The sequence below is a fragment of the Fistularia commersonii genome, chromosome 21 (genome assembly GCF_037954325.1).
Source record: "Fistularia commersonii isolate RoL2024-O1a breed Wild chromosome 21, RoL_Fcom_v1.0, whole genome shotgun sequence".
NCBI lineage: Eukaryota > Metazoa > Chordata > Actinopteri > Syngnathiformes > Fistulariidae > Fistularia > Fistularia commersonii.
Genome location: NC_141304.1, coordinates 14,843,616 through 14,857,108, shown reverse-complemented (window position 1 = coordinate 14,857,108; position 13,493 = coordinate 14,843,616). Strand labels below are relative to the sequence as shown.

The following is a 13,493-nucleotide window of genomic DNA, read 5'->3' as shown; positions in this document are numbered from 1 at the left end:
CACACACACACACACGGTCTGCTGAGGCGTTTGACATTAAATCGGTCCGATAAGTTGTCACTCGCCCGTCTCACATTTCCAGATTAAACCCAAGAACGGAGCTTATTATCTGGCCGTCTTCTCCCCGTCCAGGTGGTGAGGGTTCCTGTGGAGAGCTGCGAGCAGTACACCACTTGCGGGGAGTGTTTGGGCTCCAGAGACCCTCACTGCGGCTGGTGTGTCCTCCACAATGTGTAAGTACACACACACACACACACACACATGCGTGCTCACTCCAGGCGCACATTAACACACTTCAGCCTATTACCTCTCAGACTCATTTTCGCCGTGCGGCGTATCAGGTAGTGATTATGTCAGCACTTTCCACGGTTACGCTTTATTCTTATCAGCTGTGTTTTTTTTCCCTTTTTTTTTTTTTTTGCAGAGTTTCCCCCTTTTTCACCTCCTTATTTTATTTTATTTTATTTTTAAATTTCCCGCTCTGAGGTCCCAGGTTGTTTTCCCATGTCGTTTGTTTCGATCGCGTAAGTCGCAGCACGTTATTGAAAGGTGAAGTGATGATTAATTAGAGCTAGAAAACATATCACCTCCACGTGCATGCACAAGCTCACACACCACCTGTGTGTGTGTGTGTGCGTGTGTGTGTGTGTGTGTGTGTGTTTTGGTCAGGTATTGCTCACACAATCAGGATTGACTTGACCCGCGGATGATCCTCCGTTTGTGGAGGCCGCTCGCTCATTTCCGATCTGCCACTGTTCCAAAATCTGCCCCCAATCCCTCACACACACACACACACACACACACACACACACACACACACGCACACCTGCAGACAAAATGGGCAAATATTAATAGCCAAATTAATAATAAGTCTCATTGCGGCCCTCTGGTGCCACATCTTATTAAGCTCCGTAGCTGCTTTCAATCAACAGGAGAATTTAACTTCACACACACACACACACACACACACACACACTGTTAAAAGGTACCTTTTGTTAACGTGAAAACAAACTCGTGCGGCACATTTTTGCATGCAACGCCGCCGCCGTCCGCAGGTTTGGGAGTGAAAGCTAATTAAATAGGGGCAGGTGACACGCAGAGTAAGCAGTTAGCATCCCTCGCTATTGTTATTGTTAAGGCCACAGTTAGCTTCATCAGCACTCCCTTCCCCCCCAACATCCCACTGGGGCCCGTTGTTGCTAGCGCAAAGGTGAATTGATGGCTAACTCATGAATAGCTAATACCGCTAGCGGGCTTCGTGCGCTAACCGGAGGAGCCGGCAGAATACAAGATATGGTTTTTACGGTTTGGGGAAAGTCTCGTCTCCTCAGAAGGAGGCTGTTAGCTCGGGAGGCTATTAGCATTGGAGGCTATTCGCCTATTCGTCCTCCGTTATGGCTCCGGTGTGTGTGAGACAACATAGCTGCCCGATGTTCTTCATCTCGCTACGATACGAGGCTTTGGTATTTTTCTCCCCTGGCACGTCGTCATTCCTTCATTCTCTCCTGGCAGATGTTCTCGTAAGGACCGCTGCGAGCGGGCGTCGGAGCCGCAGAGGTTCACGTCGGACCCGAGGCAGTGCGTCGAGCTCAGCGTTCAGCCCAAGAACATTTCCGTCAACATGTACGAAGTCCAGGTACGTTTTTCCCGTCTTCTGAAATGTGAGAACTTTCACTTCCTCCACGTCGATTTGCTGTGGGTGTTTGTTTCTGCTCAGGTTTGTTTCAAACATCACCGCCCGTGTGCTGTATGTCCCGTGCGAGCTTCACATTTCCACGGTTGTTGAGCAAAACATCCAGCAGAAACCATGGACCTTCAGCCCTTGGAAGCATTTCAGCTCCTACTCCAAGGCAGGGTCCTTTTGGCGGAGCTCAGGTGTCCAGGGCTCGCAGAGGAACATCAACATTTTGCCCCAAATAAATCTGGAGTTAGCTAACGGTTAACAGCGGGTTCTTCTAAAAACACTTCAACCATCTAATGGTCCATAGTTGTCGTTGCTGTGGCAGCTTCCATCTCCATGTTGTCCACGTCCTCTTCCTCTTCTTTGGTGGTGTTTTCTGGAGTGAAGAGCTTAAGCATACATGTCACACCTGTCCCTACCTTGGTGCCTCACTGCCTTTGGGAATGTAGAAGTGACGCGCCACCCTGGAGGAGGCTACTTCCTGGAACTAGCTCTCGACGCTGATGCCGGACAGGACGTTTAGCATCCATGAGTCTTCCCATGCACACCTCCAGCTCTCTCTCTGTCGCCATGACGATTTTACTTCCCGCTCCCCGGTCGCCCATCAACTCTCATGTCATATCTTGTAACAATCCATGTCCTTCCATTGATCTTCTCCTCTCCCCGTCTCCTCCCAGCTGGTCCTGCAGGCTCGTAACGTGCCCGATCTGTCGGCCGGGGTCAACTGCTCCTTCGAGGACTACGTGGAGACCGAGGGGCAAATCCAAGGCGGACACATCTACTGCCTGTCGCCCTCGCTGAAGGACGTCATCCCCATCACTCGGAACAAAGGTCAGAGCGAGTGGTGAAGTCATGCGTCGTGAGATCATGGGGTGGTGGTGTGGAGAAGGTGACGTCTGGGGGGCTGCGGTGACCTCCCAGAGAAGAAGAGGACTTTAAAAGACATGTGTGAATGAGAGGAACCCGTGGGGAACGGTGTGGCTGCAGAGGGGTGGAGATCAAGAAGGTGGTGGAGATAGCTACAGAGGGTCCACTGGGTGGAGAAGAGGCAGAGGGACGTTTGCAAGCAGGTTGGAATGGGTGGAAAGTATCAGAAAGGTGTAGAAGAAGGAGGTGAGAGCAGCCATGGTGTCTGGTTTGGAGACACTGAGGAGAAGACAGGCAGCAGAGATGAAGATGTGGAAGTTCCGCTTCGGGAGCAAGGAGGATGGAGGGGATCTGGGACGAGTCCATCAGAGGGACGGCGCTTGTTGGATGCTCTGGAGACAAAGCCAGATTGAGATGGTTCGGAGGTGGACAGAGTGGGGAAGGCGAAGATTTGGGACGAAGGATGCTGAGGTTTGAGGAGGTCTAGTGGAAGGAGTGATGGAGTTAGTTGGTCCAGATGGAGGTAGATGATTGGCTGTGGTGGCCCCCGAATGGAGCGACCCAAGGGAAAAGAAGGCAATCATGTTCATCAGCGTACCTCCTCCTAACTAGGTTTTTGTTTCTACGATAAAACCCAAAGAACTCTTTCAGAGTCTTTCAGATGTTCGTCCTCCAGATGGTGACTCGTCGCATGTCTTTCTTCAGAGCACCTTGTCGCCACCGATGAGACTCACCCGCTCTGAAAACCGCCGCGTTTTGAATCCCCGTTTCCTCGCGCTTCTGCGCCGCTGTCAGCTAAACTTCTCGTCTCCTCTCGAACCTAAACGGCGCCGGTTGTGTCTCTAACTTCTTTTCAAAGATGAGACTCTGGCGCTGTTTACTGTTCACGTTTAAAAATAACCCGCAGCCCCCGCTTCTCGTTTAGGAGATTACGCAACCGTTTCATGTCCGATTCCGTCTCGGCGCAAAGACGCTAACGTGTTTTGCGATCTGCTCTTCAAAGCTCCCCCGAAGGCACTTCGGATTCCGCACTCCAAGTTTCGGTTCTCTCACAAAGCCGCATCTCAGTAGGTCTTCAACCGAGCCTCTTACTTCCCGTCTTGAGTTCTCATCAGCGCCGGCATCCAAACACTTGATTGGTTCTGCTATTTTTAATGCCACCCCACTGTGACTGTGACACAAGCCGCTGTGTTGCTAAGCTACACCGCGTCTTCTTTATGCATGCTATCTATCCAGAACCCTCCGGCGGAGCGGGGAAGGGATCCGTCCTCTCGTTTCATCGACACCTGATTTTGGTGATCACTGTCTTTAGCCTCAGGATGTTAGCGTGGGGGTTAGCGCTATCGCCTCACGGCGAGACGGTCGCGAGTTCCACGCCCGTACCTTCCGGTGCGGAGTCTCCGGGTTCTCCGGGTTCCTCATCCAGTCCAAATACAAGGATTTTAATCGGAGAGGTTGAACGGTTTCATATCTCGATATGTCGAATGAATGTTAAAAATAAGCTAATCCACCTGAACGCACCGCCGTTTTGTGTTGTTGTGATTCAGGCGACAAGCGAGTGGTGCAGCTCTACCTGAAATCCAAGGAGACGGGCAAGAAGTTCGCCAGCGTGGACTTCGTCTTCTACAACTGCAGCGTCCATCATTCGTAAGTTGCCTTTTTCCCTCCGACATGCAGTGTTTGTCCGCTTTCCCGACGGGATGCCTCATGTTTTGGAATCATGCGCCTACGTACGTGCGCTTTCGATGGATGGATCGATACCGTATTTTTCACACTATAAGGCGCGCTTAAAATCCTTACGTTTTCTCAAAAATCATCCGTATGCCTTATAAACCGGTGCCTTACGTATGAATTCTTGTTGAGCTTACTGACCTCCAACCACAAAGCGCTCAAACATCCGTCAAAATGTTTTAGTGGGACTTTGGTAAGCGACCAAGCTTGATCAGCATCCTGTTAAAGCGGGTCCTTGGTCGAATATGGGTTGCGATGTTAAACAACGTTAGATGACCAATTATGTTTGTTTGTTTGTTTAGAAGTTTATTAGGACAGTGTACAATTACATTAAGCACAGACGCAGAGATGTTTGTACCAGATTGTAGCTCGTAGCTAGTTTCCATCTGTAGTCCTGGACAATACGAATATAAAACTGTACAAAATAGACAATATATATAAAATATATGTATTATATATAAGATATACAGATAGGCAAGCGCTATTGTTGTGATATTATTACTTTGGTCGTGCTGGAATACAACATTGTTCCAACCTCACGCTAACTTCAGGTGTCCGCTATTGCTAGCAACCATAAATCAATCAGAACAGTTCGTAGCATGCTTACCTCCGATACTTTCTCTAATAGTGGTGCGTTCTGTGCTTCAACACTATATTACTGTCCATTTTGGTCCACCTTAAAATGGCACATGTTAAGAAATATGCTAACGAAGCGGAATTCAAACCCAAGGCTATCGGTCACGTAGCAGATGACGGGAACAGAATTCAACATGAATGGAGGAAGAAAGCAGATAAACTGCACCAAGTAAACGAATAACAAACAGTTACTGAGGTAACAAAGTGAGATGGTTACAGTTTGAGGACAAAATTGACCAGTGGGTTATTGAACAGCAGCTTGAAGTGTCTCTACAGTCTCCATTCGACTCAACAGCGTTAGCACGCGACGCTAAGGTCGATGACTTTGGAGGAAGTGCTTCCGGTTTATGAAAAGGTGTCATCTTTTCACCTACGTGAAGTCCGACTAAACTTACTGTTTTGTCAGTATCATGCGCCTTATAACGTGGCGAATCTTCGATGACGGAGATCCCCGAGACATGCATCTTACGTTACCGAAGAAGGAAAAAAAAAAGGGAAATAATCGATCGCGCTGTAAATTGGAAACGACCGGCAAATGACACGGAAATTCTAGTCTCGTTATCCGAACCCGTGCCACACCGATAATGTGCTTACATGATTAATTTATGTCACGCATATGGCTGCCCTATAGGTGACTCTAACCTAATTTATCATAACTAACCGTTTGATTAAAAAACCCCTCCATATTCTACTAGCGCGGCGCGGCGCGAGGCGGAGATACCGGTTTTCCAGTGAGCCGGATCCTCCTCACACTCCAGATGCCTTCAGCTTTCTGCACAGTTCACCGCCTCCGCTAAGCCACCTTCTGCTCAAAACGCTGGTAGGTTAGTCCTGCTTGCGAGCGCGGCGAACCCTCGCCGATTAAAAAAAAGGAGCCCCCTCCCTCGTCTCATCCAAGGGAGTCCAAAACGTCTGCTGCGGTATTAGCCTGGAGGCGGCAGATGGCTGGAAGGCCCCCGGGGCACCGCAGGGCTCCATCCTAGCTTCCCACTGGATGCTACATGAGCCTCCTTCGGGGATTGTCTGCAAACTCGCGCTCGCGCTTCTCCGCGCTCGGTCGCTCCCGGCTCGTCGACGCCCTCGCGACGTCTCGGACACCTAATCCGCCGTCGTGACCTTTGACCCCGGTCTGCCCGAGTCCCCGCGCGCGAATCCCTCGCCGCAACGGCGATTAGCGTAGCCGGTTAAGGGCGCGGCGGCTTAGCGACAACTTAATGACACGTTTCCCCCCCGTAAAGGTCGCGTGATATTTGCTCTCGCTCTACTCCTGTGATCGCCTCTCGTGCCCGTCGATTTTAAAGTGAATTAAAAAAAAAAAAAGAAATCAGCTCCGCTAACAGCGAAGCTCCAGGTCAAGAGCGGCGTCGCGCCGAATGTCAGCGGCGGCTCGGGAATCCGAAGTCGCTCGAAGTAAAAAGCGAGCAGGAGAAGCGACGCCCATTTGAGGATGTTACCCAGATGAAGTGATTAGATCTGCTCCCCGGGGAACATCTAATGGCCGCCCTCTGAGTGATGTAATGGACACGTTTAATGAAGTTACGGATGCGGCGAGTCGCATCTTCCGCGGTGACTTCCACGGCGGAGAGATGCGGAGATAAGGATCCCATTTGTGTCGGGCATTCTGTCCGCCGTGCCCGTGACGCCCGTGGGCATCGGTGGCGCGGCGTCCGATGAGATCAGACCGGTAATGTCGATGGCGGAGTGTTTTTTTTTTTTTTTTTTTGGGGATGCTTGGTCATTCCTTACGGAGCTCCTCTAATGGGTTTAGACTCTCAGCAGAGCCGTTGCACAAAGCACAGATTCTCCGAGAATTTTTGCACAGAGGAGCCCTGGCTTACGAGGGCGGCGACTTTTTGACACATATGCGGACGCCGCTGTCCGTCTGGTGGCGTTTAAAGACAGTCGGGGTTGTTGTGGGATTTGGTTCGGCGGACGGCGGGAACGTGGACGGACGAGGCGTCGACAGACGGTTTGATAGTTTTAAATAAAGGAGCGGCTTCAATCCGTTCATAAATGGAGTCTAAACATAAAGTGTAGCTAAGTGTGCATGCTACATTTAGCATAGCATTGTAACATTAAGTTAAGGATAGAGAACCAAATAGAAAACCGACCTCCTCCACCATCTCCTCTTTGTCCCATCTTCAAGGTAAATACACCTCTTAAGAGTGTATTAAAAGTGGTCTTAAAATTTTATTCCTCTATATTCTCTTTTGAGACATATTATTATTGTTTAAATATAATGTTTTATTTATAAAATAATTTTTTCTTAAAAAAATGTTAAAATTATTATTCATTTTTAGTAAATAAATAAATATAAACATGATTTTTTTATTCATTACGTACATTTTTCTTGAAAGAATCATGTTTACATTTGTTTATTTTTTTTATCCAATCAAATAAATATATATAAACATTAGTTTTTATTTCTAAAGTACTTTTTTTCTTAAAACATGATGTTTAAATGTATTTGATTTTTTTATAAATCAAGATAGATACATTAAAACATTATTTTTTATTTCTAAAGTACATTTTTCTGAAAAAAAAAAAGATGTTTAAATGTCTTTTATTTTTTAATAAATTAAAATAAATACATTTAAACATTAGTTTTCCTTTATAGAGTATATTTTTCCTGCTTAAAAAGGTCATAAAACCACAGATTTGGAACGGATTAATAGCATTTGAAGTCGTTTTAATGGGGAAATTTAATTTGATATAGAAGCCAATCGAGTCACGAGCTCGGTCACAGAACTAATTAAACCCCTAAGTGGAGGAGTTTCTGTATTTGCTCTTCCACGTCGCCTCGGCATCTCCACGTTGTGTGTTTCCTAACAGATTTCGGCCCCTCTGCCCGAAATGCCATACCAGAAAACACACAACCCCCCCTCCGCTCCCCCTGCTTATTTACCGAGCTGATTATTGTGGCCCTTGCCTTTTCAGAAATGCCATAAATTTGCATAGTGGTATTAATCTAATTAGAATTCCCACTGTTTCAGTTTAAGGGCTGCGGAGATTGAAATAGAAAATCACCCACGGCCATGATTGCTTCTTAATTAAATATTTCCATAAGCTTTTTCTCATGCCGCAGCTCCCCCCGTTTATTAAAGACTTGGGGCCTCGCAATGAATTGGTGTTTAAATTTTTACTCGCACGCGTCGGATGGAGCCGCCGATGTATCACCTGAAGCCGGAGATGGAAAAAAAAATTTAAAAAACCAAATGAAAACAAGGTGATTAGTGGAGAGGAAATGCATGTTTTTTTTTTGTTTTTTTTTTTTTTTTAAAGAAATAAAATAAATTCTGTTTGCATGCCCACTCACACGCCAACCCTTGGGTCGGTAAAAGACTTCCCCGGCGATGTTAGCACGGACCATTAAACCGTTCACCTTTCTGCCCCTTTCAAATGAACACGGGGCAATAAATAGCTCATTTTGCCGAGTGCGAGAGCGTCCGGGGTCGCCCTCGACGGGCTAGTGGATCGTATTTAACATATCGTGCTGGTAGAAGAGAGGGAATAGAGGGATAGCGATCCATTGTGCAATTGCGCGAGCACAAAAAAAAAAAAAAAAAAAACACTCATCCAAGGCTAGCGTAGCGCCATTAGCATGTGAATGCGAACGGATTAAATCTGCATTATAAACGCGGCCATGCGGGGAGCGTGTCTGTCGCTTGAATCCTCGATTCAAGACAAGACGACGGAGAGGGGGGAAAAAAAAAAGAAGGGTACCCCCACCGGACGAGCGGATAAAGATTCCCAGATGGCCCTGGGTGGGCTTTTTCCAAAACCGGGGGGTCACATCCAGGGTAAAAGAGAGGTTCTGGGAGCCCGAGGCGACTCCTGACGGGAGGCGCTGGTCATTTCCTCGGCGGGAGGCCGTCAGACGGATCTGGCTCCCGGCCTTCGCCACATCCTGACACCTTCTTCTCTTTCAAAGGGCCGCCGTGATAAAGGTAGCGCAAATTCGGCGCCGGTCACCCGCTGACGCTCTCGTTCATTATTTCAAGGCCACCGGCGTCGTAAGCGGGTTTGATTTGTCTTTTAATAAAAGATGAAAGATATTTCCGGGGTTTGATGACAGATGACTGGACAGATGTTTGGGTGTGAACTACGAGCGCTACGCTCTTCTTCCGCTTCCCCGGCCGGGGCTACCTGCTGTGCTAAGTCGGTGCCGTGCTGTATTTTGATGACTTTTTAATCAATAGGCGAGGCGAGGCGGGGCGCTAGCTCCACGCGAACAAGCTGTACGAGGAGAGGACCGAGCTCCACGTCGGTCGGAGACAAATCTGCCCTTCCCTCGGAGAGGTACCCGCCCCCTGCCTCCTCCGGCGAGACGGCTTTGGCCAAAATCGTTGACCTAAAACCCTCGTCGTCTTCTTTCGCTCGATGCGGAGGAGGCTAGTTAACCCGGCGTAGCCTCATCGGTTTTTCCTTCCCTCTGCGTTCCGGGCAACATCGACAAATCTCCTATTTGTTCTTGCGCGGTAATAAGAGGCCCGTTATTTCCTCGGCCCCACATCCTTCATTCCAAATGGACAGCTTCTCTCAGCACAATGCTAAATTGGTCAATTAAAGCAGCGGCGGGATTGAATTAAGCTCCAGCCTCTGATCTTGCTCAAAAGGAGGGGTCCGGGCTGGAAGCGATTGCTTAAAGTGTGCGCCCGACAAACGAGCGGCCCTAATTGAACCAAATGAATCCACATCAGGATTTGATGGATTCATACAGGAGCCCCGTCTCGGATTTAAAGCCTTCGCTTTTCGCGCGGGGGAGGCTTCGCGCTCACAGCTTCACGGTTGAACCTTCTCCGACACTGAGACAAATTCACAGCTGGCAAATCAGTCGGACGTTGGAGCGCCGTTGTCGCGATACGCTCAGGGCTGCCTCCGCTGACGGCGACAAAAATTGTCTAAGACGTAGGTCTAAGAAGAGTCCAGCTTGAATTTGGTTCCAGGAAGTGGGCTCCTCCAGGGGAACCTTTCAGATCTGCATCCCCACAGGCGGTGAAGGACCACAGTAGAGAGGGGCGTGACATGTATGCTTCAGCCCCAAAAACAAAGAAAGAAGGGGAAGACCAGGTGGACTACACGGAGGTGGAAGCTGCCACAGCATTCTTGGAAGAACAACCGTTGAAGCATTTTGATCTTCTCCCTGCATTTTTGTTAGCTAGCTGCTCACTGCAAATAATATACAGTGGTCAGGGAGCATGTGCATCGTCTGTTGCGATGAGATCTGCATCCCCACAGGCAGTGAAGGACCACGGTAGAGAGGGGCGTGACATGTATGCTTCAGCCCCACACTCAAAAACAAAGAAGAGGAAGACCAGGTGGACTACACGAAGGTGGAAGCTGCCACAGCGTCCATGGAAGAACAACCATGGAAGCATTTTGATCTTCTCCCTGCATGTTTGTTAGCTAGCTGCTCACTGCAAATAATGCACAGCGGTCACGGAGCATGTGTATCGCCTGTTGCGATGAACCCATAACTTTGTTAGGGATATTGAAGTTTACGAGACATGTGTGGAAGTTCTCCAGACATGTGTGAGGAGCCCCGTTAGCCATTAGCTAACTTTGCAGTTTATTCGACCTAAATGTTGATGTTGGAAACCCCTCTGTGGCCAGAAGACCTTCTGGACCTCTTTGGTCGCCCCGTTCCTCGCTGGTTCCGTCCTGTGTGTTTCAAGGAAACACCTGACCAGGGACCACGGTAGCTTGTAAGGATGGCACTCGGCAGGCCTCAAAAAGTACCGGGCATACGAGTTCCACCGATCAACTTCATCGCGAGCTTTGAAAGAGTAGGAGCTAAAAGGGTTCTCCGGTTCCTCTGAGAAACAGCCATCAAGAAAAAGCTTCAAGGACCAACAAAAACTTCCCGGAATGAGACGGAGGCTGACGTTCAGAGAGAGGACACGGTTGACAACCTGCTCTTGAAGCCGCCAGACTTCACCTGTGAACACACACTTTCCCCTTCCCCCCCCTCCGACGCTCACTCTCCCACGATACCTGGCGTCTCGCTGTCTCCGAGGGGAATCCTCCCGCTTTTGATCTCCCTCCCCGTCCTCCCCCCCCCCCCGTCTATCGGCACCTCGCCTCCGCCCGGGCGGCTGAATTCAAAATGGCGAGGCGCCCTCGGCCTCGGCGCTTGAAAGAGGGCTTTACAGAGAGAGAAAGAACACAGGGGGGGGTTTCTTAAAGCGAGGACCCGGTGAATGAAAGGGGACGGATGGAGAGAGAGAGAGGAAGGGGTGGAAGGACAAAAAAAAAAAGGGAAAAACACTCGGCTTAATTGATACAGGTAATTATAAAGAAGGAAGAGGAATACCGCTAGATAGCGAGGAGTGAACGGGCAGTGATGAACGAGGGGTCGGGGACGGCTGATGGACGGGAGGGAAGACGAGAGGTCCGAGGAGGAGTGGAGGATGATAAATAGCCGCTAACAGAGGGAAGAAAATAACCCAGTAATTAGCATCCGGTATTTGTTGTCATGTTAGCTGGCGTTTGGCGGTGAGAAGGTCCGCGGTTGGATTCCCAGAGAGCGGGTAGTTGTATGTCCAGATGTGTGAATAATCGAGTGAATGAACGTCCCCGGAAGACATGTGAATGAGTGGGTGAATGGTGATGGTTCTCTGGAGAACATGTGAACACTTGTATGTTTCTATATGTCGTGTGAATGATGAGTGAAACCATCTTGAATGGGTGGCGGCAGGGAGGGTGAAGGACAAACAAGGAGCTGTCCTGGACAATCCTTCCCGTCCTCTGCACCACGAGCTGGGGCTGACGGGCAGCTCCCTCAGCCAACGTTTCCCAGTTTATTTATTTTATTTTGTTATTTATTTTATTAAATTTATTTATTTATTTATTTATTTATCTATCTATTTATTTGTCCATTTATTTATTTATTAATTTAATTGTTTTATTTATTTATTATTTATTTGTTTATTGATTTTATTATTTATTTTTTGTTTATTTGTTTTATTTATTGCTTCATTTTATTATTTATTTATTGTTTATTTATTTTATTTATTTGTTTATTTTATTTTATTCATTTGTCATTGCTATTGTCTCCCTATTTATAGCTTTTTTTTTAGTTTTGGATGTCTATTTTTCCACCCTTACCGTTCCATTCTCTTGTCCATTCTTATCCCTGATGTTGTTGCTGGTCTCCCTATTTGTTCGTGTATATCTATGCTATCTTCTGTCTTCTAACTGTCTTACATTTATATTTAACTGTTACGCTGCTGTGGCAAAAGAGTTTCCCCAATGGAAGACACGTGAAGGAAAGGGTGAATTTTACATCTCCGGGTTCCTCCCGCGGTCCAAACACATTTAGGAGGTTGATTGGAGACCCTGAAGTGTCCAGATGTGCGAATGAGAGGGTGAATGGTTGAATGTCCCTGCAAGACATGTGAATGAATGAATGAATGGTTGTATGTACGGTATATGTGGCCCTGTGATTGGTCCAGGAGGAACCCCGCCTCTCGGCCAATGACAGCAGGGATAGGCACCAGCACCAGGAAGGCAACGGATGTTGACATTTTTCCTATGAAGATGCCCACAATGTCTCAAAAAGTCCTCGCCTCGTCCCGGAGTTCCACTTTCTGCAACCTCACCTTGTCAACTGTGGTCTTTCTCCTGCAGCTGCCTCTCCTGCGTGAACGGCTCCTTCCCGTGCTACTGGTGCAAGTACCGCCACATGTGCACCCAGAACGCCAACGAGTGCTCCTTCCAGGAGGGACGCGTCAACATGTCCGAGGTAGGACTTCTCGCCGTTCGGGCCGGTCCTCTCCCGAGGGCCGACGTGATAAATTTTCCGAGAAATATAGTGGCTTGTGTGATGCAATGATGTAGCCAAATGCCGCATTAGCATAAAACATAATTTCATCTGATTCTAAATCATCCGGAAGTTGGAGCACCGTTTTCCGCGTTCTTGCGGTAAATCCAGACTAGCTTCCTGCTGCCGCTCTGGAAATCGGACAGAAATCTGTTTTCTATGTTCTAAGAACGAAGGTCTAAGAAGAGCCCAGCTTGAATTTGGTTTCAGGGCAACCTTTTAGTTTCTGTGTTCCCACAAGCATTGAGGGTCCAGGGCACGGACCGGGCAGGACATGTATGCTTCAGCTCCTCTCTCTAAGAAACACCACTAATGAAGAACAGGACATGGACTACATGGACGTGGAAGGTGCCTCAGTGTTCATGGAATGATAACCGTGGCTATCAGTATTTTAATCTTCTCCCTGGATGTTTGAGGAATGCAGTTAGCCGTTAGCCGTTAGCTAACTTTGCGTTCCCACAGGCCGTAATAACTGCTTAAGGCAGTGGTTCCCAACCTTTTTTGTACCAGGGACCAGATTTATACATAAAAATGTTTCTGCGGCTCGGTTAGAGGTCCGGGGATTCAAATAATAAAAACTTTTGTAGCTTCATAGTATTTAATCTGAATTCCCCTCAAATAAGGAAATTACAATCATTTTGCACTATAATGAAAAATAATAGATGAAAACAAAGTTTTGAGGGTTTCATAGCTTCATTAGCCGGCAGTTCTCTGCAAAGAATTCTTTTAAATGCAGCTTTCTTTTTGCTGGCCGTC

The 13,493-nt window shown here is 47.9% G+C and overlaps 1 protein-coding gene across 4 annotated transcripts in view; it reads left to right on the top strand.

Moving 5' to 3' along the window:
* Positions 1 to 13,493, top strand: part of plxna1b (plexin A1b) — a 211,125-nt gene that overhangs the window by 105,995 nt on the left and 91,637 nt on the right. For all 4 annotated transcript variants that reach the window (XM_086168083.1, XM_086168082.1, XM_086168081.1 and 1 more), the window contains exons 5-9: positions 133 to 233; positions 1,513 to 1,636; positions 2,359 to 2,512; positions 4,096 to 4,195; positions 12,545 to 12,659. In XM_086168083.1, coding sequence (XP_086024209.1) covers positions 133 to 233; positions 1,513 to 1,636; positions 2,359 to 2,512; positions 4,096 to 4,195; positions 12,545 to 12,659 — 594 coding nt within the window. The remainder of the gene's footprint in view (positions 1 to 132; positions 234 to 1,512; positions 1,637 to 2,358; positions 2,513 to 4,095; positions 4,196 to 12,544; positions 12,660 to 13,493) is intronic.